The sequence below is a fragment of the Chrysemys picta genome, chromosome 4, assembly GCF_011386835.1.
Source record: "Chrysemys picta bellii isolate R12L10 chromosome 4, ASM1138683v2, whole genome shotgun sequence".
In the NCBI taxonomy this organism is placed as follows: domain Eukaryota; kingdom Metazoa; phylum Chordata; order Testudines; family Emydidae; genus Chrysemys; species Chrysemys picta.
In genome coordinates this window covers 29,946,453-29,970,785 of record NC_088794.1, presented here as the reverse complement: position 1 = coordinate 29,970,785, position 24,333 = coordinate 29,946,453, and the positions used below count along the sequence as shown (strand labels likewise).

Genomic DNA, 24,333 nt, shown 5'->3' with positions numbered 1-24,333 from the left:
GAGCTGGCCTCTGGCCAGAACTGCTCTTTCATGGCCTCGCACTCACCTGCTGTCATTTTGCTGTTGGTCCACACGAGGTTTTTGGCTTTAACCACAACGACCGTCAGCCTCTCCGCTGTGGGTAGGTAACTAAGAGACAGCAGGATCTCTCCCACCGAGTCAACTGCCTGCAGGGCACATAAGGCACCATCCGTCACCCAACAGCAAACGTCGGCAGAAATGACTCATTCACAGATAAGAGGGGCAGGAGAAATAACTATCTGGCAAGGAAAGCTTTTCCCTGAACGAGGGTAGAAGCCAGGCAGTGTAGCTATAGCCTACAGAGGCTGACCTAGTGGTTAGAGGCCAGCACTGGGACTCAGGAGACCTCAATTCTCTGCTCTGCTACAAACTGCCTGTGTGACCATGGGCAATTCACAGAGGGTTTGCTCATGCTATGGGGTGGCTGTGTCACTGTAGCCCCATAGTGTAGATGTGCGTGACAATGGGAAAAAGCTGTTGTCACTTCACCTCCCAAGTAATGGGAGCTAGGTGGACAGAAGCAGTCTTCTATCGACGTACACTGGGGGCTTAGGATGGCAGAGCTACAGTGCTCAAGGGAGTGGACTTTTCACCTCCCTGAGAGTCTTAGCTTTGTCGACCTAAGCTCTAAGTGTAGACCAGGCCTTAGTCTCTGTGTCACAATTCCTGCAGATGGGGAAAATAGCACTTCTCTACCTCACAGGAGTGTGGCATGAATAACTACATGGAAGGTTATGAGGGGCTCAGATAATATGGTGTGGAGGCCACATAAGTACCTCAGAAAGATAAGTGTCATCTTCATGTGTGACATCCAACTGTCATTGATGGTGGCAAAAGCAGAGGGAAATCCTGATCACTTCCCCCTATTCTCCTTTCTACCTTGGCCCCATACTGGGAGAAACAGGGGTCACATTGATTAAACCAAAAGGCAGCGGGCTGGATTCTCACTGGTGTAAATGCTCACACCAGCTGAGGATCTGCCAGTGAATCTAAACGCAGAAGAGGAAACACTGTTTCACCTCAGCCTTTGGAGGTCAATGAGATAAATATTTTCACTGCTTTTCAGAAGTCAAGGACTCTTATTGAATTGAGCTGGGCCTGAGCTAACCCCAGAACCAAACACCTGAACACTTGGGAAATTTGGGTCTGGACCTCAGCTTTGGCTGGCCCTGGCTCCTCCCCATGAATTACGATTTGAGCTCTGCAAGTTGAGATAAGGATGCTCATGCTTCAGGGTGTCAGCTGATGGCCTGCAGGGAGAAGGAGGGAATTGCTCCTCCCAGGTGGATCATTACACAATTGGTAAGGTGCATTATGAGGGCAAGGGGCCGGTTTCATCTCGCTCCACAGCAGGAAATGTTGGCCATTGCCATGCCACTGCACAGGAAGGATGACCAGATCTGGAGTGACATCATATTCTGTTTTCCCCGCTGAGTCTCCAGATCTTGTGCTTCAGCATCAGCTCTGGTTTCCAAACCCAGCAGTAAAGGTGAAATTGTCTCGCACTTCATGCACTGGACAGCTCCCGCTGGGGAGGTAATCAAACCCAGCACTGCCTGTGGCTGACCCAGTAAGTACAGAAAATACAGCGCTTATCTTTCATGCCCCACTACCTCCTTTTCAGGGAGCCCAGCTGGGACCAGCATGCAGACAACGAGCGCTTACCTTGTTCATGTCCTGCAGATAGAGCCAAGCATTGAATGGGCGGCTGGCCAGATCCAAGTCCAACAGCTTCAGCTCTGCTACCCCGGTGCTGATGTTCCTCTCATCCTCATCAATGCCAAAGACAGAAAATCTCAAGCTGTTTTCCTCCAGCGCAGACGGGTCCAAGGGGATGGAAAACTTCTCATCAAAGAAGACAGAAAAGGCACTCCTTTGAATCTGCCGAGAGAAAGGAAGGTTCAACACTACGGCTGCAGGAGACGAACATATTACTATGGGGAGTTACTTGGGGGAGGGTGTTCTCCTTTTAAGAGCCACTGAGACCACCTGGAAAGCTCTGAAAAAGATTCCCTTCCCAGGCAGTAAGTTAGCAGTTTAGTACATCTTTAAGTGGCCAGAACCATGGGTTCAAATCCCACCAGGATTGACCCAGCCCTATGTACTTCCAGGGTAGAGACAGATAGAGCTTCATGCAGTTTACTGGGTGGGAGGATCTGCCCACACAAGACCTTAAGAACCAAGGTTCTCTTTGGTTCTGTTGGTAGAAAGTCAGGGCAAAGTTTTCAAAGGGGCTGTCCACTGATGCTTGTTTTGCCAGCCTCACAGCTATCCTCCCACAATGTGCTAGTTATGTGCTTACACTGCCATTGGTGACACCAGACATATCTGTGACCTACCTCACAGGGAGCCAGGAGGCTTAGGTAGTTCCTGTGTTAAAGTGCTTCGATAAAAGGGGCAATCAAGAGTAGGAAAGTCCTTGTGTGAGGAGCAGAATTAAAGCAAGTTACTGCACCTAAAGGATGGCTCCTTGCTCCAGATGGAGGATGGATGGAGTCCTAGAGGACTGGAGAAGGGCAAACATAGCACCTATCTTTGAAAGGGGGAACAAAAAGGATTCAGGGAATTATAGACCAGCCAGTCGAACTTTGTTACTTGGAAAGATACTGGAACAAATTATTAAAGAGTCAATTTGTAAGCACCTAGAGGATAATAGGGTGATAAGTAATAACCAACATGGATTTGTCAAGAATAAAACATGCCAAACCAACCTAGTTTCCTTCTTTGATGGGTTACTGGCCTAGTGGATGGGGGAAAGCCACAGACACGATTTATCTGGAGAAACGTGGTCTAGATAAAGTGGGTGCACGACTGTTGGAAAACCATACTCAAATCGTAGTTATCAATGGTTTGCAGTCAAACTGGGAGGATGTATCTCATGGGGTCACACGGGTCTATTCTGGAGCCAGTACTATTCAATGTTTTCATTAATGACTAGGACAATGGAGTGAAGAGCATGCTTATAAAATGTGCAGATGACACCAAGCTGAAGGAGGGGTTGCTAGCTCTTCAGAGGGCAGGATTAGAATTCAAAATAATCTTGATAAATTGGAGAATTGGTCTGAAATCAACAAGATGAAAGTCAATAAAGACAAGTGCAAAGTACTACACTTAGGAAGGAAAAATCAAACGCACAGCTACAAAATGGGGAATATCTGGCCAGATGACAGACCTGCAGAAAAGGATCTCAGGGTTAAAGTGGCTCACAAATTGATTACACTGCTCTACAGCCAAAATGCTTCTGAAATAAATGTAGTCAAACTTTACTAATTCTGGGTCACTGAGAATGAAAATGATGCTTAAAATTGTTGATTGGCTCTAGTTTTCAAGATATAATATTGGGTCAGTATATACGACCCTTGACTTGGGAATGGCGGAGGATAAGTGAGTTATAAAGGGAAGGAATCTCAATTTAAACCAGAAATGACTAAAACAGATCTTTGACTGGATCTATGAATAAATCTATGACTGGGTTTGGACAGTACTTGCTTTTTAGGCAAAACAATGAATGATGCAATCTGAAGCTGGTATTGCATCATACATGATATGAATTGCATCATGTTATTCCTAGAAGTCATGGATGATGCAATCATAACGAAGCTTACATCACTCTGCTGAACAAATTGCCCTATATCAGCTCTAGAAATCATACAGTGTCGTGCTCTCTTATTTGTCAGTGTTTGATTTTGCAAAGGGACACATTTCTATTTAGCCAAAGTGAGCAGAGATGCCTAGTACTTGTGTGAACAGTGCAGATAACTTCTGCTATGTTTGTGGTGAAGTGACTTTTGCATCACAAAAGCGCAGTATAACCACTATGGTTAAGAAAGCCTATCACCTTTATTTTGGCTGCAAAATTGGAGATCAGGACAAGAGGTGGGCCCCACACATATGCTGCAACACTTGTGCAACAAAATCTTTGCCAGTGGTTGAACAGGAAAAGGAAATCTATGCCTTTTGCAGTGCCAATGATTTGGAGAGAGCCACCAGATCATACCAGCAATTGTTACTTCTGCATGGTGCCTCCAGTTGGGAAAGGTGTGTCAAAGAAGAAAAAGTGGACTGTGCATTATCCAAACATTCCATCAGCTATACGCCCAGTACCCCACGGAGAAGGACTGCCGGTTCCTGATGCACCAGAATCCTTCTCACCTGAGTCAGACGAGGAAGAGGAAGAGGATGAAACTTCGGTCCTGAACCATCAATGTCACAGGACCCACATTTTCTCCCATCCTCCTCCTCTGAACCACACCTCATAACACAAGGTGAACTGAATGACCTTGTCAGGGAGTTGGAACTACCCAAGAGTAAGGCAGAGCCATTGGGCTCCAGACTACAGCAGTGGAATCTCCTGGCAGGTGATGTTAGGGTTTCCATGTTTCGTGACCGTCAAAAGGATCTTGTCCCATTCTTCTTCATGGAAGGTGATCTTGTAGCCTGCAACAACATCGATGGTGTGATGGCAGCCCTCAACATCGTTCACGATCCAGATGAGTGGAGACTGTTCATTGATTCATCGAAGACGAGTCTTAAAGCTGTTTTACTGCATAATGGCAATGTTTTGCCATCAATTCCAGTTGGTCATGCAGTCCATATGAAGGAAACCTATGACAACATGAAACAACTTTTGAGGTGCATAAACTATGACCAACATCAGTGGCAGCTTTGAGGCGATTTGAAGATTGTTGCTCTCTTGCTTGGTCTGCAGACTGGATATACAAAGTACTGCTGTTTTCTCTGCGAATGGGATAGTTGTGCAAGAGATTCCCACTACATCAAGAAAGATTGGCCACTCCGACAGTCATTGGAGCCTGGGAGGAAAAGTGTTCAGCATCCACCACTTGTTGAATCAAGGAAGATTTTGTTACCATCCTTACACATCAAGCTGGGTCTGATGAAGAACTTTGTCAAGGCCATTGACAAAACACAAACAGCTTTCAAGTACCTCCGTGGAAAATTTCCAAGGTTAAGTGAAGCTAAGATAAAGGAAGGTGTCTTTGTTGGTCCTCAGATTCGTGAACTTCTTCGAGATGATGCATTTGACCATGCACTGCGTGGCAAGGAAAAGACGGCATGGAAAGCTTTCCAGTTAGTGGCAATAAATTTTCTCGGAAACAGCAAGGCAGACAACTACAGGTTGTTGGTGGAAAACCTCCTCAAGGCATACAAAAGCCTTGGTTGCAACATGTCACTAAAGATACATTTTTTTGCACTCTCATCTAGATTTTTTTCCACCGAACTGTGGAGCAGTGAGCGACGAGCACGGCGAGCGATTTCACCAGGACATTGCAACAATGGAGAAACGCTATCAGGGCAAATGGAGCCCATCAATGCTTGCAGACTATTGCTGGACAGTGACAACAGATGCTCCATTTAATGAATACAAGAGACAAGCCAAGAAGCACCGAGTAGACACTGAATAGGACTAAACTCTGTACATAATAGCTTTTTGCCTTTTGTTTCATAATAAATTTTATTTATATAACCCTTTTGCTGATTTTTAAAGTGTTACATAAACAGGACAGGTGAAATATTATCATGTAAAGCAACCATAAACACATGAAAAGACCTAGGTTTACAATTTATGATTAAAACTCTACTATCTACACAATATACATAGACATAAAATGTAAAAACCTAAATATCTTAGAAACAGTAGCCAATCAGTTGTTTTAATTGTCATATTTGAATTCAGCACATCAAAATACATAATAAATAGCACATTTTATCTCTGAAGCAGACGACTTCTCAAAAATTGTAGACCAGTGTTATGAGTCAACAATGTGATGCAATTGCAAAAAAGACTAATATCATTTTGGGATGTATTAACAGGGTGTTGTCTGTAAGACACAGGAGGTAATTGTCCTGCTCTACTCAGCACTGGTGGGACCTCAGCTGGAGTACTGTGTCCAGTTTTGGGCACTACACTTTGAGAAAGATGTGAACAAATTGGAAAGGATCCAGAGGAGAGCAACAAAAATGATAAAAGATTTAGAAAATGTGATCTATGAAGAAAGGTTAAAAAAATCAGCATGTAGTCCTGAGAAAAGAAGGCTGAAGGGAAACCTGACATGACTTCAAATACATTAAGGCCTGTTATAAAGAGACTGGTGAGCAACTGTTGTCCATGTTTGCAAGGTAGGACAAGAAGTAATGGGCTTAATGTGCAGCAAGGGAGATTTAGGTTAGATATTAGGAAAGCTTTCTAACTATAAGGATAGTTATGTACTGGAACAGGTTAGTGATGGAGCTTGTGGAATCCCCATCATTGGAAATTTTAAGAAGAGGTTAGATAAACACCCATCAGGAATGGTCTAGGTCAGGGGTTGGCAACCTGCAGCACATGTGCCAAAGGCGGAATGCAAGCCAATTTTTAGTGGAACTCTGCTGCCAGTTGGGGTCCTGACCGCCGGCCCCGCTCAGCCCGCTGCCAATCTGGGGTTCCAGCCACCGTCCCCCTGCCATCCGGGGTCCTGGCCACTGGCCCCGCTTAGCCCGCTGCCAGCCTGGGATACCAGCCACCGGCCCTGCTCACCTCGCTGCACTATTATTTACTTTACATACAACAATAGTTTAGTTATATAATATAGACTTATAGAGAGAGACCTTCTAAAAACATTAAAATGTATTACTGGCACGGGAAACCTTAAATTACAGTGAATAAATGAAGACTTGGCACCCCACTTCTGAAAGGTTGCCGACCCCTGCTCTAGGTTTACTTGGTCCCTCTTCAGTATAGAGGGCTGGACTAGATGATCTCTCGAGATCCCTTCCAGCCCTACATTTCTATGATTCGATGGGGAAATTGAACTGGACTTGCAAGGCAGCTAAATAAGCAAATGAAGGTACATTAGGGCAGTGGCTCTCAACCTTTCCAGACCACTCTACCCCTTTCAGATTTGTCTTGCGAACCCCCAAGTTTCACCTCACTTAAAAACGACTTGCTTACAAAATCAGACATAAAAATACCAAAGTGTCCCAGCACACTATTACTGAACAATTGCTGACTTTCTCATTTTTACCACAGAATCACAAAATAAGTCGACTGGAATATAAACATTGTACTTACATTTCAGTGTATAGTATGTAGAGAAGTATAAACAAGTCATTGTATGAAATTTTAGTTTGTACTGACTTCGCTAGTGCGTTTTCTGTAGCCTGCTGTAAAATTAGATAAATATCTAGATGAGTTGATGTAGCCCCTGGAAGACCTCTGCGTACCCCCAAGGGTATGTGCACCCCTGGTGGAGAACCACTGCATTAGGGGAAAGAGATGGCTGAGACTCTTGGTACATAGCTTTTTTCTCCTGTGACATGGGGCTGTGGTGAGGTTGTTACATTAATGAGCACTAGGTCATCCCTAAATTCCTCCTGTATAAGTATACTATGATTCTACAGGGCGAGAGCAAAATCACAGGCCTGTTCCATAGGAATAGCTGTCCCCACATTAGTGCAGAAATTTCAAAATAGGACTGAAGGAAGCACTCCAGCGGAGAGCTGCTGACGCAGAGAAGGTTAGGGATTGCTGAGCAATCACTATTACACAACTCCTGAAATGAAGCGGGGGGGATGCAGTGTGTGGCGCACAGGTAGGCTCTGCAGTGTGTGTGTGTGTGTGTGTGTGTGTGTGTGTGTGTGTGTGTGTGTGTGTGTGTGTGTGTGTGTGTGTGTGTGTGTGAGAGAGAGAGAGAGAGAGAGAGAGAGAGAGAGATGGGAAGCTCTAGAGACACCAAGGCTTAAAGAACCCTGGGAAGGGCAGTCAGAGAACCCCACCAGATGTGGTATTAACAAGTGACCCCCTCCCAAGTAGTGGGGCATTTGCGGGGGGGAGGAGTCTGTTCAATCCCTCCCCCCATTGCTGGTTCCCTCTCCATGTGACACCACAGCATGCAACAGACCAGCCAGAGAACAGAGTGGAGGAGAGGGGTTCGCTGACCTACCAGGACATCATCTTGTGAGGTGCTGAGTATCTTCCGCTGAAATCTGTGTGGGTTGTGGGTGCTCAGAACCGGGCAGGATGTGTGTGTGCGCACAAGGAAATGTGGGAATGTAGGGGCAGGAGGGAGGATAAATGGTGGGGAGAGTGTGCAGGGGAATGAGAGGAGAGAAACGGGCCCCTTCCCACTAAAGTGCCATAACAGGTGGCCTACCAGCTGCAGAGGGTCAGATGTGGCTCCTCAGAGATTCTCAGTGCTACTAGGGGATCAGAAGAATGGGTCCTGTGGCAAGAGCTCCCTCTGCCACCCCAACGTTCCCAGGGACACTTAGGACTGAGCGATGGACTCCCATTGACTGTGCATGTGGCAGCATGTGGTGTTCACCCGAGGCTGCTGCACTGGGCTAGCGCCAGTGAAACCTGCCTGACAAAACAGAACCTTGGCCTGCGTTTCCTGCATCCACTTCCATTCCCTGGGCTGCAGGCTGGAGGAGACGTGATCCTGTCTCGTGGGGTTCCCCCCTCTCCTCTAGCTACCTGGGTAAGCCATTCCAGGAGGGACTCGGTGGTCAAAAATTTGACGTTTTAATTTTTTCCCTTTTCTCTGCTTCCTGTCCTAAAGCAAGGCCTGATCCTACACACCCTTATCCCCACCCATAGTCCTTCACTCATGGGAGTTGGCTTAAGAGACCACCTGTGAAAGTTTGCAGGATCGGCCCCCTGTTGTGTAGCAGTGCTGTGCACTATTAAGACCTGTCATCCTCCAGCCCAGAGGTTGCCACATTTCAATGGCAGGCAGAGAAATGCCTGGATTAGGGTTGCCAACTTTCTAATTGCATAAAACCGAACACCCTAGCCCCAACCCTTCCCCCAGGTCCCACCCCTTCCCCAAGGCCCTGCCCCCTGCTCACTACATTCCCCTTCCCTCAGTGGCTCACTCTCCCCCGCCCTCACTCACTTTCACTGGGCTGGGGCAGGGGATTGGGGTGTGGGAGAGGACTCTAACTGGGGGTACAGGCTCTGGGGTGGGGCCAGAAATGAGGGGTTCAGGGTGCCGGAGGGGGCTCCAAGCTGGGGCAGGGTGCAGGAGGGGGTGAGGGCTCCAGATAGGGTTGCGGGTTCTGGGGTGGAGCCAGGGATGGGAGGGGACAGGGGGTTGGGGTGCAGGGGGGTGAGGGCTCCATTTGAGGTTGCAGGCTCTGGAGTGGGGCCAGGGATGAGGTGTTTGGGGGGGCTCAGGGCTGGTTCAGGCTTACCTCCAGTGACTCTCAGTCAGCAGCACAGTGGGGGGGGGGCTAAGGCAGGCTTCCTGTGCCCCGGAAGCGGCTGGCTCCTAGGCGGAGCTGCGGCAGGCAGCTTTGCGCGCTGCTCTTGCCTGCAGGTGCCGCCACCGCAGCTCCTATTGGCCACGGTTCCCGGCCAATGGGAGTGCAAAGCCGATGCTCAGGGTGGGGGCAGCGCGCAGAGCCGCCTGCCAGCAACCTACTGGCTGCTTCCGGAGCACAGCGCGGAGCCAGGACAGTTAGGGACTAGCCTGCCTTACCTCTGCAGCTCCGCCGACTGGACTTTTAATGGCCTGGTCGGCGGTGCTGACTGGAGCCGCCAGGGTCCCTTTTCGACCGGGTGTTCCGGTCGAAACCCAGACATTTGGTCACCCTATCCTGAATGCCTGGGGTTGGCTGTCTGGGATCCTTCTGGAAGAAATCTGCTGTAGAACAGAAAGATCTATGATGATGTATAAAGTTATTTATCTCATGAGAAGGTGAGTTGTACCTAGTGCTGTATTCTCTCGCTTTAGTATCTGCTTGGCTAATGGATTTTAATATCACACGTTTAACTGAAAAGAACAAGTAATTAGAAGAGGAGCAAACTAGCAGCCAGCAATTCAGCTGATGCAAGCCAGCCTCTCTCTCTGGTGAAGTTAATGGGGTTATTTCCACCAGCTGAGGATCTGGCCCCTGAAAGCATGTGTCCCTGTGAGCCTCTCCCATGCCTTTCTCTGGCGATGCCTCTGGGCTTCCTGTCTCTCCTTGTGCTGTTTATTTTGTGACTGCCTGGATATTGCTCTCAGATCTGCAGTGCCACGGGGTGGCTCCCCAGCTGCAGCCTGCATGCCAGCACATCCGGAGAGCACTCTGATTCCCTGCCACCTGCTCCCTTGGCCTCTCCGGAGAGAATTCCTCACCCTCCCTGCAAGGCAGGCTTACAGGGAACTTACATCTGCCCTCTGGGTAAAATCCAGAGGTGGATTTAGAGTTAGTGGGGCCCTGTGCTCAGCTTCATTTTGGGGGCCCATCCTGGGGACCCAGCCAAGAAAAAAAAACCACTCTCTCTTATCTCCCCTATCCCTGTTTTTCATTCTTTTTTTCTCCATCCTCCTCCTATATTATAAGTAATAGGAAGTAAATGAAAACAAAGTGAGGTACCTTGATTGGTTTTGTAGTCTAACTTTTTTTTCACAGACCACTTGAAAATTGCTAAGGCAGACCACTTAATGATCTTTCCAAATATTGTTTGTACCGTTAGCTAACTATTGTAAAGCACTTTGGATAAGAGCGCTTTATAAAAAAAAATGTGAAAAAACGTTGGGGTGCAGGGTCTGGCCAGGAGTTAGGATGTGGGAGGGGGCTCAGGGTTGGGGTGTGGGGTCTGGGAGGGAGTTAGGGTGCAGACGCGGGGTGGGGGTTGGGGTGCAGGGTCTGGCCAGGAGTTAGGATGTGGGAGGGGGCTCAGGGTTGGGGTGTGGGGTCTGGGAGGGAGTTAGGGTGCAGACGCGGGGTGGGGGTTGGGGTGCAGGGTCTGGCCAGGAGTTAGGATGTGGGAGGGGACTCAGGACTGGGGCAGAGGGTTGGGGTGTGGAGCGCTTACCTGGGGTAGCTTCTGTTTGGTGCGAGGGGTGCAGGTGGGGATGAGGGGGGTGCAGGAGCTCCCGTTTGGTGCTCAGGGTGGAGGTGGGGATGGGGGGTGCAGGAGTCAGGGCAGGGGGTGTGGGTGGGGCTGGGTGTGTGTGTGGGGGTGCAGGAGTAAGGTCGGGGGCTGGGTTGTGTGTGTGTATAGGGGGCAGTGCGCGGGGGGGCGCTCAGGGCTGGGGCAGTCCCAGTCGCGGACGCTGGGTTACCTTACCTGGGTCGCTGCCCCGCCCTGCTCCTGTTCACTGCCAAAGGGAGCTGTGGCGGCAGCAGCACATGAGAGCTGAGATTCCCCTGGCCTGCCGCTCCCTTCTCCTGGCCTTTTTCCAGGGGCCGCCAGCAGCAGTGTAGCCAGGGACTGCACCTGCATTGCCCGGCGTCCAGAGGAGCAGGGCAGCAGGACAGGCGCGGGCGGACACCCCACCAGGGTAGCACACATGCCTGCCCTACAGCGCCCCCAGCCGGACCCTCACCTGCCTGCCTCACCTGGCCGCCTGCTGTGGCGCACGGGGCCGCCAGCGCCAGCCAGCAGCAGGAGCCCCAGGAGGCAGCAGGAGCCCGGCTCACCTGCTGGGAGAATGCACAACACACTGCGCCTCCAGCACGGCTCTTAAATGGCTCCCTCCCTGCTCTCCCCCACAGCTTCTGCCCCCGCAGCGGTCCCCCTGCAGGGAGTGCTGGATGGTGCTGGGCTGCCCAGCACTGGGGCCCCCTGTACTTGGGGGGCCCCATGCCAGGGCACTGCGTGTTTCATTGTAAATCCGCCTCTGGTAAAATCCATACAATTGGCTACTCCCTTCCAAATAATGCACTGGGCTCAGTGTGCTGCCTGGAGTGCTCTCTGCACATTTACTCCCCAGACTCTGCGCTGACTCACTTACAAGCCAGTTACTGAAGCAGTATCAGCCTCCAAATTGCTAATGGCCTGGAGGGATTGATGGCCGGAGAGGCAGAGGCGTATTACCTCCAGCAGACGCCGGACTCAGAGGTCACTACATCTCTTATAAACTAGAGCTGGGCCTGACCGAGTTCACGGGGTCTCACCTCCCTGCCCCACAGCTTTGTGGATGTTCACAGCCCTCTCAGAACTTTGTGACTTCTCTCTCTCTCTGTAGTGGGCCAATCTGCAGTGCTAAAGGCCTGATTCTGCTCTCACATTAGGTTTACACTCCACTGAGTCCAAAGAAACCATCTCTGATTTTACACTAGTGTAAATAAGATCAGAAGCAGGTCTTAACCCTGGCCACCTCCAGATGGCGGAAGGTTGGGCTCAGATCGGATTCTGCACCCAAACTTAGCTGAAAGGAGGTCGTCCAGCAACTGAACAGAAAAGTTCTTCCCTGTCCCCTGCTGTTGAGTCTGGGGTGCTCTGCACTGCCATTGATGCAGGCATCACAGCAATTAATGACCAAATCTACTATCCAGCAGGAAAACAGGGCTTCATTCCGAATGGGACAGGCTGTTTCTAACTGATCACTGCAGTGGCTGCATTGAGAAAGCATCTAGTTTGAATCAGGACAATTAGAGCTTTCTCTGAGAGCATGAAGCCATAAAGCAAGCCCTTCCTCCTCCATCCCTGCCTGCTTTCTCTCAGTCCCACCCAGTGTGCGTGGGAGGTTTGCGGCATAGAGGAGAAAGCCTGCAGTGCTAAGTCAGGGACTAGTGCACTGTCCCTGAAAGGCAACGTTGTCCATTACAGGAAATCCCCTCCCCCACTGGTGGGGAGGAACTCAGCGGAGCTGGATTTCTGTTTCACTGGCTTCTACTTAACAGAGGCAAACGATGCAGTTTTGGACCCAGCAGCCAGGTTATTGGTGCAACAGCATCGTTTGTTAGCAGCAGAGCTCTCGCATGCATGGGATTGTGCCAGGTGTTCTGCCTTTCAGCTCAATCCGGCTGCCTGGTCCATGCTTCACAGGTGAGACAGACTCCTGTGCTAATAGCCTGGCAGCGAGGGGGAAGTGCACTAAGCAGAGAGCCTGGAAACCAAGGCCATGTCTCCGCTCCAGCGGCATGGCTCTGGCGGTGGGGCTGTGCTGTAGACACGTCCCACGTAGACAGACAGGGTTTTCCCATCCGTGTAGTTACTCCACCTCTCCAAGAAGCGGTAGCTAGATCGACGGTAGAATTCTTCAATCAATCTAGCCACGTCTACACTGGGGGTTAGGTCGACCTAACTTGTGCTCGGGGCACGAAACTTTTCACAGCCCTGGGCAATGTAGCTAGGTCGGTCTAATTTTAAAGTGTAGACCAGGCCTGTGAGGTCTGGTCTCACCTCTCCCTGCTGTTTACACTTCACTCAGTATAGAGCAAGGCCTCGTTACTTTCCAGAAGACAGCCAAATAGCATCCTGGCATTTTACAAATTAGTTAAATGAGAGGCTGCATAAGAGCTCACCAGACAAAGCCTGGACTAGAAACCAGGTCTGTAATACAGCAGCTGCTGAGGCTTTTAGCGCCAAAGATCCCAGGTACCAGCCCCATCCCAGGGAGTTGTGTTACAACAATGTCTGGAAATAAGGTCACTTTCCTCCTGAGGTGTCAGTTAGATTTGTCAACGGTGACAGGGTCTGTTTTCCCCAAACCTGGCAGCTTAGATGCTTTGCTGTATTCATTCTGAGACAGGAACTAGAATCGAATGGCTGGTTGAAACACAGTTTATAAAAGGAGGACTCATTCCCTGATTGGGTCCCAGTTCTGCAGAGAGTTGATACAGCGCCGGGGGGGAGTGGGGCTTCTTAGCCATCTCCCTTCCTGTCCCATATTCTCCCACTGACCCCATTCCAAGGAGGGAGAGGAAGCCCTGAAGGAAGAGAGGGATGAAAGCAGCCCTCTTAATAAACACTGACAAGTTTCCAGCCATCTGCCCCCTGTTGCTGATTCGATGTGCATGTTTCCATGACAGCTGCGGGGGCCAGAATGCTGGTTTCACAGGCTCTGCACAGACACATAGCTAGGAAAGTTGGGGTGCTCCTACCAGCAGCTGCAGACGTTAGGTTCCAGCAGCCCCTGGGGTCTCCAGTGTAGTAATGCAAAGAAACTCCATTTAACAGATGGGTGAACCTGAAGGTTCAGATGAGATCTGGCTAAGCTCCCACTAGCTGAGCTGGGAAAACACCTTGGATCTGAAAAATGGGAGAAGGAACTCACCAATCACAGGCTTTTTGTATCCATTCAGAGTCAGAGGCTCTGCTGCTCCCGCTTCCTGCCCTGGAAGTGCCAACAGGCACAAAACCCATAAATTAATTTTTTTTTAAAGTGAATCAAGATTTTTTGAACCCTCAAGACAGTTCAATTCAAGGTTCAGCCAAAGCTCAAGGGGCTCCTGCTCCTGTCTGATCCAGTCCTCCATCCATAATGAAGTAGGTTGACACCAGTGACCCTCCAGGTGTGAGACCCTGAGTGCTTTTCTATATTCAGCAGCAAAGCAAAGTCCTAGGGAAGGGAGCACTCTGTATTGCACTCTAGCAACTCCTCTGGCAGACCCTAGACACAGCAATTCCACCGGGGTACACCCCAGAAGTCCTGCATCTGTCAGTTAGTTATCATAATGGGCTGTCATGTCTTGCTACAGGACATTTGAAAGGCAACTCCTCCCCCTTCACTCTCCTATCACATCCGGAGCGCAGGGGCCTGCAAGAATTAATAACAACGCATGCAACTGCAACCGTGCAGGGAAATGCTCCCTGCTCTGTCTTTGGACTTCGCAATGTCATCACCAACAGTTACATTCACTTTCCCCAGCTGACTCCTAATTTACTCAGCCCCAGTTAGAAAAGCAGCAGGAGTCAGGCCCATTGGGCTGTACTTGTGTCAGCTCCAAGCACTGCCTGGCCTGCTCAGGGCTAGATGAGAGAGCTGAACCAATGCCCCATCTCGGTGTGAGGGCCTGCAGGCTGTAGAAATGCAATGTCCAGATCACCCATGGTCATTAAAGAAACCCTGGCCTTTTTCACAACCAGTGCATAAGCCCTGGTGTCCTGGCTAAATTCCAAAGTGAGTAGCTGCATTGAGATTAATCCCGTAAGCATTCTGCTTGCAGAACTGCAGTGAATGGGCCGTGCATGGTCACCCAATTCGGAGCACTCACATTCCCCCCTGCTGTTAATCTGCTGACTCAGGCTCCCGGGAGAAAAATAGCAGCGTAGCTGTTTGGGCTCCCTCTCCCTGGGTTTCAGACCCTCGGCTCCCGCCCACGTGGGAACACCTGCACTGCTATTTTTAGCCGTCTAACACAAGCCCCACAAGCCTGTGAGCTGGGCCTGAGACTCGCTGCCATGGGTTTTTTACTGCAGCATAGACGTACCCTAAGGGACTTGTCCAGGGTCACACATGGAGTCTGTGGCAGGAACTGAACCAGCTCTTCTGTGTCCCATTGCCAAGCCTTGACCACAAAGTCATCCTTGCAGGGATTCAGGGCGAGCGTGCAGCGGACTGGCGAATGGGACAGTGAAGACCAGTAGCTTTAAATGAACTGGTGCTTCGAAAGGAATCAGTCTCCTCCCCAAGCTCCAGCAGACCAGCAGGCCTGCTATTCCCCAAGGACTGCAAGCAATCCCCTACTCCCTGCAGTGCTCACACTCAGCACCCTCGCTCTGACGTTCTCGAGACAGAGACACCTCCTTCCTACTGCTTTCCAGCCCTCTTTCCTCCAAGGAGCGCTTCTCTAATGAGGGCCCTAGGGCTCAAGCGGTCATTGAAATACTATCGCATCTCTCTCTACACCATCTTGCATCTGAAGAAGTGAGGTTCTTACCCACGAAAGCTTATGCTCCCAATACTTCTGTTAGTCTTAAAGGTGCCACAGGACCCTCTGTTGCTCTCTACACCAGAGGAATTGCTTAGCGCCAGTCCCAGCAATACCGTGGTGGTGGAGCAGTGACAATGGGTTCCGTGAGGAGCATAATGGATGCAAACCTTCACCTCGCCTTCAAACTGATTTTGAACCTGCCTGGAGGGGCAGAAAGTATTTAAATTAACTTCCTCCTGCTGTTCTGTATTTCTTCATTCGGGACACATTGAGAGCACAGGAATACTAAGAAAGCTGCTTTCATGGGCTCAGCAGCTCACCCAGAGAGAGGCAGGATCAGAACAGGGGTTTGGAAATTGGGGAGAACCGGAAAATGCATGAGTCCCACAGCTGTGTTGAGTAAAAAGTCAGAGGTGAATGGAGGAAGCTTTCCTCTCAACCCCAAGATAGCCAGCCCAATTCTACAAACCCAACCGTTTCCCAGCAGTTATAGTAGCACTGTCTAGATGCAGAGTTAATGATGCTCTCCCTCATTATAATTGTTTTTATGGAGCTGCTGGGTCCCAACTGTATTGGTGCTGGCACTGTCAGGAGCGACAATTTCTAATACACTTATGGACTATGTGTGAAATGATACGTTTACTTGAAGTGCACGTCAAGCTCAGCCACTAGAAGTCTCTGTTCACTTTATAGAGTTCCGAACAAGGAATAGCCCTGGTAAACAAGAGACACAAAGCTGTAACTCGAGTTGAGTGGAAGCCTGTTTGAGTCTCACTACAGCCAACCTCAAACATTCAAAAATCATGGTCAGGCCCCCCAAAAATAAATAATGAGACTGGCTGAAAAATAATAGTTTTTCTCTGCCTTCTGGTTTCTAAACTTTAAGGTGCAACTCTAGCCATGTTTTGAGTTTTTTTCTCTGCAACTATGAGTGCAAGAAATTTACCTTAAAAAAACAACAAAAAACAACACCATAGGTAGTTGCTAGACTCTGGAAGCTGGCGCTTTAAGAAAAATATCAAACATTGTCAGACTCATGATAAAATCACAACAGTGGGCAACACTTATATTTGCAGTTGTTTTCTAACTAAACACATCCTCTGTTTAAGACTGTGATTCCATATAGCACAACAGCGTGGTTATTGACCGTAACCAAACACATCCCCCTTCTACTGCAAGCACCCATAGCTCTTGTTGACTTCGGTGGAAGCAGAGAGCTCGTTATTTTTTGGGCTTACCATTCATGCCTACATGAAACAGGTCTCATCACATCCGCTTTCCTTCCACCTTCCTAGCTGTGCTTGAATGGAACACGGCTTGAAAGTGAGACTGAGAAATATGTTCAGGGGGGTTTCTCTGCTTAGGTTCAGGTTTAGCTGTCTTAAAAACCTGAACACACAGACAAAACTTCGGGGTTCTTAAAAGTTGATTTTCAGGCTTTTCCTCCTCCCTGCAGGCTTGTTAAGATTTTATAGTTAAGAGAATGTGCAGCTGCCTGTTCTCTATGGAGAGGGCTTTAAATTGCTCAGCTGGGCCAACTGAATGTGCTACCACCTCTAACTTAGCCGTGATGGAGGGCACTGAACAATATCTATCAAACCTGCCAGCATCTAGCCCTGCCCTTTCTATGCACATGGAACTCTCCCAAGGCCTGCTTAATAACAACACTATTTATCACAGTGTGCAGTCCATGGGTGTTAATTACCTGAATAATGTAACACTACTTCTGTGATGAGAACACTTAAGCAGTAAACGCAGCAACTGGAATCCAGCTCCACCAGCCATCCAGCAAGGCAAAACCAGCCTCGGCTGTTTCTTCAGACTGTACTTTTCATTGCCATCTTCAGTTTGGGTTTAAAAAGAGTTAAACTCAAAGTTCCCCCAAGCCAGTGGCTCATCGCATGGATGCAGATAAGGCACATCAGTTTCATAGCCAATGGTACAAAAGGGAGTGACATGGTCAGCATCACATCTGACTGCCTCAACCTGGTGGATCAGGTACACATTTTGCAGCTGGGTGAACTGGAGGTGGCCTTTCAACGTGAGATCAAGTGAGACTTGAAGCCACGACTGTCAGGATTGTAGCGGAGCGTCTTACCCACTCAGCAACCAGACTTTTTAAAAAGAGAGGCCCAGCATTTTGTGGGAACTCAGACTTCTCCCATGTGCAGGAGGGCTGGGGATTTCATGTAGGGAACATAAGAATGGCCATACTGGATCAGACCAAAGGTCCATCTAGCCCAGTATACTGTCTTCCCACAGTGGCCAATGACAGGTGCCCCAGAGGGAATGAACACAACAGGTAGAGTCATGGGAAGTCCATGGGCCAGATGAAACTGTTCTATGGGCCATACGTTTGATGCTCCTGCCCTAAGCGTTACAGGTGTTATATATAAACAAGATACAGCTGACTATATGAGAGTATAGGTAGACAGTTAATATAAAGAGTGCCATCTACAGGCGCACAAGAATACATGAAGCTGTTCATAAGTTTGTCAAACCCATAAGGAAGTTGTTGTTATTGTGCAGTGCAAATGATTTCCAGATTACACAGCTGGTCACTACGGACCCTCAGGAGTTTCCAGTGAGAAATGGCAAGTGACCTTTAAGAGGAGAGACACTGATCTTGTGCCACTGTGGAGTGTAATCTACTCACTGCAAATAGCTAAACTGAATGCAGTCCTCATGGCTGAGATTTTGTGCACACAAAAATTGTGAAGGCTCTGGTTCCCACAGTAACTGTAATACTCTGCTTTTGCCATAGATAAACACAACGCTAAAGGAGCATTGGCCTCTTACTGATCATTACTCAACAAATGGGGTGACTGTCACTCTGCAAATAAATGATGCTGTTTCTGGCCTGTGGAAATAAACAAACACGTTGCAGGCTGCGCTGTTTTCGCTTCCCTTGAGCTTCTGGATAGACTTCTCAGGCACTAAGTATGCCCAGGGCTGCCAGAGAGACAGGCTGTGTCACAGATGGTGACCTGGGATATCCAGCCGGGCTGTGTAAGCTGACAAAGCTCATGCAGCATGGCACTGCAGCACTGGATGCCAACGAAGTGCCATGGCAGACACTGCCATTGGGGTGGGGGGAGATCACCTCACACACAATGCAGGCCGGTGGATAAGGCTTCCACACCGATTATTGTCACAGAAAGGGACAAGTGGTCAAAGGCTCGTTAATGACCTTGCTTCTCCTTCCACAAGGACAAAGGGAAAGGTCACCAATGACATGTTGATGGGACTGATTGTGTGGAACAGAGGATGAATGGGGCCAGAGGCAGGCTCTGGGTGACCAACCACCACACTGCCTGCTGTAGTCAGGGGAAGGGCGGAACCACAGAGGCTACATGTCTCCAGTATCATATGATAGGAGCGTTAGGGTACGTCTACAAAGTAAAAAAACCAAATCCCACAGCAGCGAGTCTCAGAGCCTGGATCAACTGACTCAGGCTCATGGGGTGAGTACACCGGGGCTAAAACTAGCAGTGTAGACATTCCTGCTTGGGCTGGAGCCCGGGATCTGAGACCTGGCAAGAGGGGTGGGTCCTCAGGGTATGTCTACACTGTGATAAAAGAAGCACAGCATGGCCGCATCTAGCCCAGGACAGCTGACTCAGGCTCACGGGGCTTGGCTCAGAGAGCTATACAGCTGCAGTGTAAATGTTTGGCCTCAGCCTGGAGCCCAGCGTCTGAGACTCCATGTTTTTTATCTCAGTGTAGACGTACCCTCAGAGCCCCAGCTCCAGCCCAAACAGGAACATCAATACTGCTACTTTAGCCTGTAGCCAAGCCCTGCAAGCCCGAGTCAGTTGACCTGGCCTCTGAGACTCACTGCCACAGGGCTGTTTTTGCAGTGTAGATGCACCCTTAAGGCCTGAACATGCCTGTCTGAGTTCTACCATTTGGAGCTCTGTGTTCGGGTGGTAATAAATCACCTTTGTTTGCATTTCTTCCCTCTCTGCACCCTGACAGTTCCTATAGTCAGTCCGGGAAGCTGAGATTCTGCACACCATGATACTTATCACCGGACACCTGGCGCTCGTAAAATCCTCCCTGTTGCTTCATTTAGCTGATGTACAGCATTCTCCACTGATTGTCCTGGAGCATCACAGGGCACTGCTGGGCTCTGATCCCCTAAGCATGGGTAAAAAGAACAGGAGTACTTGTGGCACCTTAGAGACTAACAAATTTATTAGAGCATAAGCTTTCGTGGACTACAGCCCACTTCTTCGGATGCATCCGAAGAAGTGGGCTGTAGTCCACGAAAGCTTATGCTCTAATAAATTTGTTAGTCTCTAAGGTGCCACAAGTACTCCTGTTCTTTTTGCGGATACAGACTAACACAGCTGCTACTCTGAAACCTAAGCATGGGTAGACTCTGGGGGTGTCTCTACACTGCAATTACAAGCCCATGGCTGGCCTGTGCCAGCTGACTCGGGTTAAGAGGTACCGATGTTCCAGCTTGAGCTGCAGCCTGGGCACTGGGACCTCCCACCGCCCAGGCTCCAGCCTGAGCTCAAATGCCTACACTGCAATTAAACAGCCCCTTAGCCAGAGCCCTGCAAGCCTGAGTCAGTGGCATGGGCCAGCCACGCGGGTCTAATTGCAATGTAGACACACCCTTGCACACAGACAGGGATCACATTGATTTCGATGGGGCTCTGTGGTATTGCCAACCTCAAGCATTCAAAACTCATGGAATCATTAAAAATAATTCATTTGAGGTTCTTTATCTTTGTCCAGATTCTGAGCCTTTCGGATGCTCTAGCCTCACATTTTCCAGCTTTTCTCTGAAATCGTGAGGGCTAGAAACTTCCTGTTTCTTTAAACGAAAGCTCAGGTTCTCCTCTAACCACATGAATCCAGGAACTGGAGCTTAAAGAAAAACATCAGATATTGAGAGACTTATCTTGAGTTGAGAACACCAGGTCTGCGTGTGCAAAGCCAATTGCAACATCTGGGTCTTAGACAGCTGCTGCCTGCCACCCAATGGCCCTGTGCTCCCCCAAGGGTTATGAACAACTCCGAGATCCGGGTATTCTCTGGGGGAAAAGATGGGCTCTCAGAAATGGCTCCACTACATCAGTGGTGGAGTGATCAATGTATAAATATCTATGGTTGCTACAGCTTTTTGGGATCTATGAATGGAAAGATGCTATATAAATGTTAGTGATTTTTTTCAGTGGACTGCAGCACACTACAGGAAAGAGATTAATGTGTCTTCATTACTTGTCTCAGGCCAGTATGCGTCTATAAATAGTGTTAGTGAATTGTAAATAGAGTCAATAAATAATAACTACAAAGCATAAATTCAGAGAGTCTGGTGTTTATGCTGAAAATTATTCTTAAAAGGGCACTGTCAAAATATTTTAAAGATAATATTTTATACTTGCTGGAGTATTTTATACAGATCTCTTTGGAAGCCAAAATTTGCTACCTACTAAGATGATTTGTCCCTTCTTTTGTTCATTGAATTTCCAGATAAACTATTCAGTGAGGCCAGAGTTAGAGTTGTAAATATACAGCAGTTAGTTCCAAACAACATTATATTTATACCACTGTAGTTTAAAAAACCTCCAAAACCACCAAATATTTGAGAGCCAGGAAATTTGGAGATAAGGTTCCACAAAGACAACCTTAACTCTGACCCTGTAATTTAGGGTTGCCATCCCTCCAGGATTGTTCTGGAGTCTCCAGGAATTAAAAATTAATCTTTAATTAAAGATGTCATGTGATGAAACCTCCAGGAATATGCCCACCCAAAACTGGCAACCCTACTGTAACTCTACCCCTGCCCACCCAATGTGGATACTGGTACATTGTAAATAAAGCTGGTGAGTAAGTGTTGGTGAAAACAAAACTTTAGCAAAAAAGAAACAATAATTTGTGACAATGTTTGCATTCCTCCCTTCCCTCCCCATTGGTTCTGAGCCTCTCCAATCATAAGTAGCAGGGCCTACAAACTGAAAATGTAACATTCTGCATGTGGACCTTGCAGCGGAATAAGTGGAACTTGAGAAAGAGGATCACGTTTCTAGAGGGATCGGGGTGGTAAAGGACCAGGGGCTCTGGAAGGCAAGAGGGAGATAAGTTGCAGCTGGACAAATAGTAGAGACTCAGCACTGGTCTCTCACATTCAGTAAAGTTCTGTTTCCTGCATCTCTGCCTGCCTTCTGCATCTCTTACTGCTACGAACCAGGCTTCAGTGTGTCCTGGTGCGGTGCTCGGGCATCTGCCACCAGTTTGTAAAGAGTGAACGTGATAATGGTGTGCAGCAGGGTCTGAGCATCCAATGGGAAGGAGGGATGAGGTGCTGCAGATACACTGGGGTTCTAGTCTGTATAGAAGTAGATTGAGTTCTCTAGCTCAGGCTGTGAGGGGGTTTGTTTTATGGGCCTGATCCAAAGCTCATTGACATGAGTGGACAGGTTCCTGTTAACTTCAATGGGCTTTGGATCAGACCCTATATCTGGCTTAAAGGAGACAGGCTGGGCTGTTTTGCCATGAGTTGGACAAACTTCCACCTCTTGGAATCAGTTCATATCTTTAAGCTAGTTGCAGTGATATGAAGACTTCTTTTTTAAGCCAAAGCTTAGTGGGGCACAACGGTGTACAGGATCAGCCATCAACATATGGCAGGACTGGACAGAACGTTCAGGGTGTCCATTTTGGACAGCAAATAACTCCAGAATTAACCATGCAACCTGCCTTAAGTGCTCAAACCCTCCTTCTCATTGAGGACAACTGAATAAAGCAAGGCTGGGCTGTCTAGGCCAGAGACAAAAGCATCATATGCCTTTTCCAAAAATGAACAATCTCACTCTCCAACTTCACTACCTCCAAGATGCCCGGCCCAACTAACCTCAAACTTTGCAACAGAAAGCAGCAAAAAACAACCCCCAACCAAAGAAACCCAGCTGGCTAGAGAAGAATCATGAGACATGTTGGGTATTAAGGACTTCTTTTATTGAGGAACTTAGAGGATATGGTCAAAAATCAGGTTTGTAATGGAAAGCTCTTTGCCACCTTAACAAGTGACTTTGCAGTGTGGGACTGAAATTCTCAGAGCAATGGTGCAGGAAGCTTTTCAGTTGTAGGGCCCTAATCCTGCAATAGCTGGAAAGCTGCAAATAACTCCATGTGGGTGGTGTCCTGCACCTGTATGGAGCGCCACTGACTTCACTGGCATGGCCACAGGCGTTCACTTGCATGGAGACCTTTGGAGGATCAGGGCCTTGGTGACTGGTTCAAATCCAGCCCAGAATGGCAGTGATCAGTCATTAATTTCTGACCATTGTCCTATGTGGCCTTTGCTGTATGAATTAGTGATTTCAGTTTGGTCTCCGCTGGGCAGGACTCTATGGCACAAAAGCCACCATCTCAATTGGTATTAAATGGCACCCTTGTGGGCCGCCGCAGCAGAGAGGCCAGGGATTGAATGATCCTGGGGACTGAAGGGTGTCTCTCCAGGTAAAAGCCAAGGCATATTGGGATGGGCGTGGGGAAGAAGCAAGCAAGCCCAGCTGTCCCTGCTCCATGGCAGAACAAGACTGGAGTGTCTCAAGCTGACCACCTAGCATCATTTACCAGAAATGGATTTATTTAAAAATTGCCCCCTCAAAAAATAAAAGGAACAAGAGACTTTATGGGCAAGATTATCAGGAAGCCACCACCATGGAGGAAGGATGGTAGAGTGGTTAAGGCACTGGCCGAAGACCTGGGTTCAATTCCCTGCTCTGACAGATTTTCTGTGACCTTGGGCAAGTCACTTAGCCTCTCTGTGCCTCAGTTTCCCATCTGTACAATACTCTTGTGTTATCTCACAGGGGTGATTTAAAAGATTGTGAAGTGCTTTGAGATCTACTGATAAAAAGTGCTATATAAGAGCTAAGTCTATTAATTGGGGCCAGATTTTGCGAAGAGCTCAGCAGGGAGGGTCTAGTCCCAGTAGTGTGTGCTGAGCACTTGCAAATCTGGCATTGTGTTTTCCTTAGCTCGTGGCTAATTAAAAGAAAACTGCCGCAGCAAGGAGATTTAGGAAGGGAAAGATTTGAAAAAACACACCATAGAATCCAGGCTCTCCCTGTGCAATGTCATTTTATTTCCTCATTTGTTGAAACGATCTGAATCTTTTGGCCATGGCTCGTGCACATGGAGGTAAATTGGGATGTTGACATGTATAAACTGATACACGTCAGGGCAGAGGGATCTGAGCCAAGGCCGGATTAACCTTTTGTGGGCCTGGTGCCAAACATATTTGTGGGCCCCCATGGGGGCAAAGGAGCATGGCATGGGGAGGTCGGTCCCCACAGCAAGGGTCCAGCCAGGGGCAACGGGGCATAGCATGGTGGGGCCAGCCCCGCTCCACCCAGCCCAGTGCAAGGGCACTGTATACAATCCGGCAGTTGCCAGACGCACACTGGCCTGCCCAGCCCTGTGCTGCAAGCGTGCCCCTTCCCCTCGGCGGTGGGCCCATGCCATGCCATGCAGCCCCTGACTCCCTATGCCCAGCGTTCCCTGGAACTGCTACACCCAGCAGCCCCCCACACAGACCCTCCACCAGAAATGCACAGTGGCCTGCACACCACCACCCCTGCTCAGCACCCCCACACACAGCTGCACCACTACTGCCCAATGCACTTCCCCACAGCCCACCACCACAACTACACAGCACCCCACTCAGACCCCCCACTGCCCAGCATCCCAACACAC

The 24,333-nt window shown here is 48.8% G+C and overlaps 1 protein-coding gene across 11 annotated transcripts in view; it reads right to left on the bottom strand.

Moving 5' to 3' along the window:
• Positions 1-24,333, bottom strand: part of SYT12 (synaptotagmin 12) — a 62,044-nt gene that overhangs the window by 10,315 nt on the left and 27,396 nt on the right. For all 11 annotated transcript variants that reach the window (XR_010600447.1, XR_010600446.1, XR_010600448.1 and 8 more), the window contains 2 exons: positions 1,687-1,902; positions 47-167 (listed from right to left, as the gene is read on the bottom strand). Coding sequence is in view for 8 of the 11 variants with exons in the window: in XM_005310781.5 (XP_005310838.2) it covers positions 47-167; positions 1,687-1,902 (337 nt within the window). In the remaining 3 variants the exon portion in view is untranslated. The remainder of the gene's footprint in view (positions 1-46; positions 168-1,686; positions 1,903-24,333) is intronic.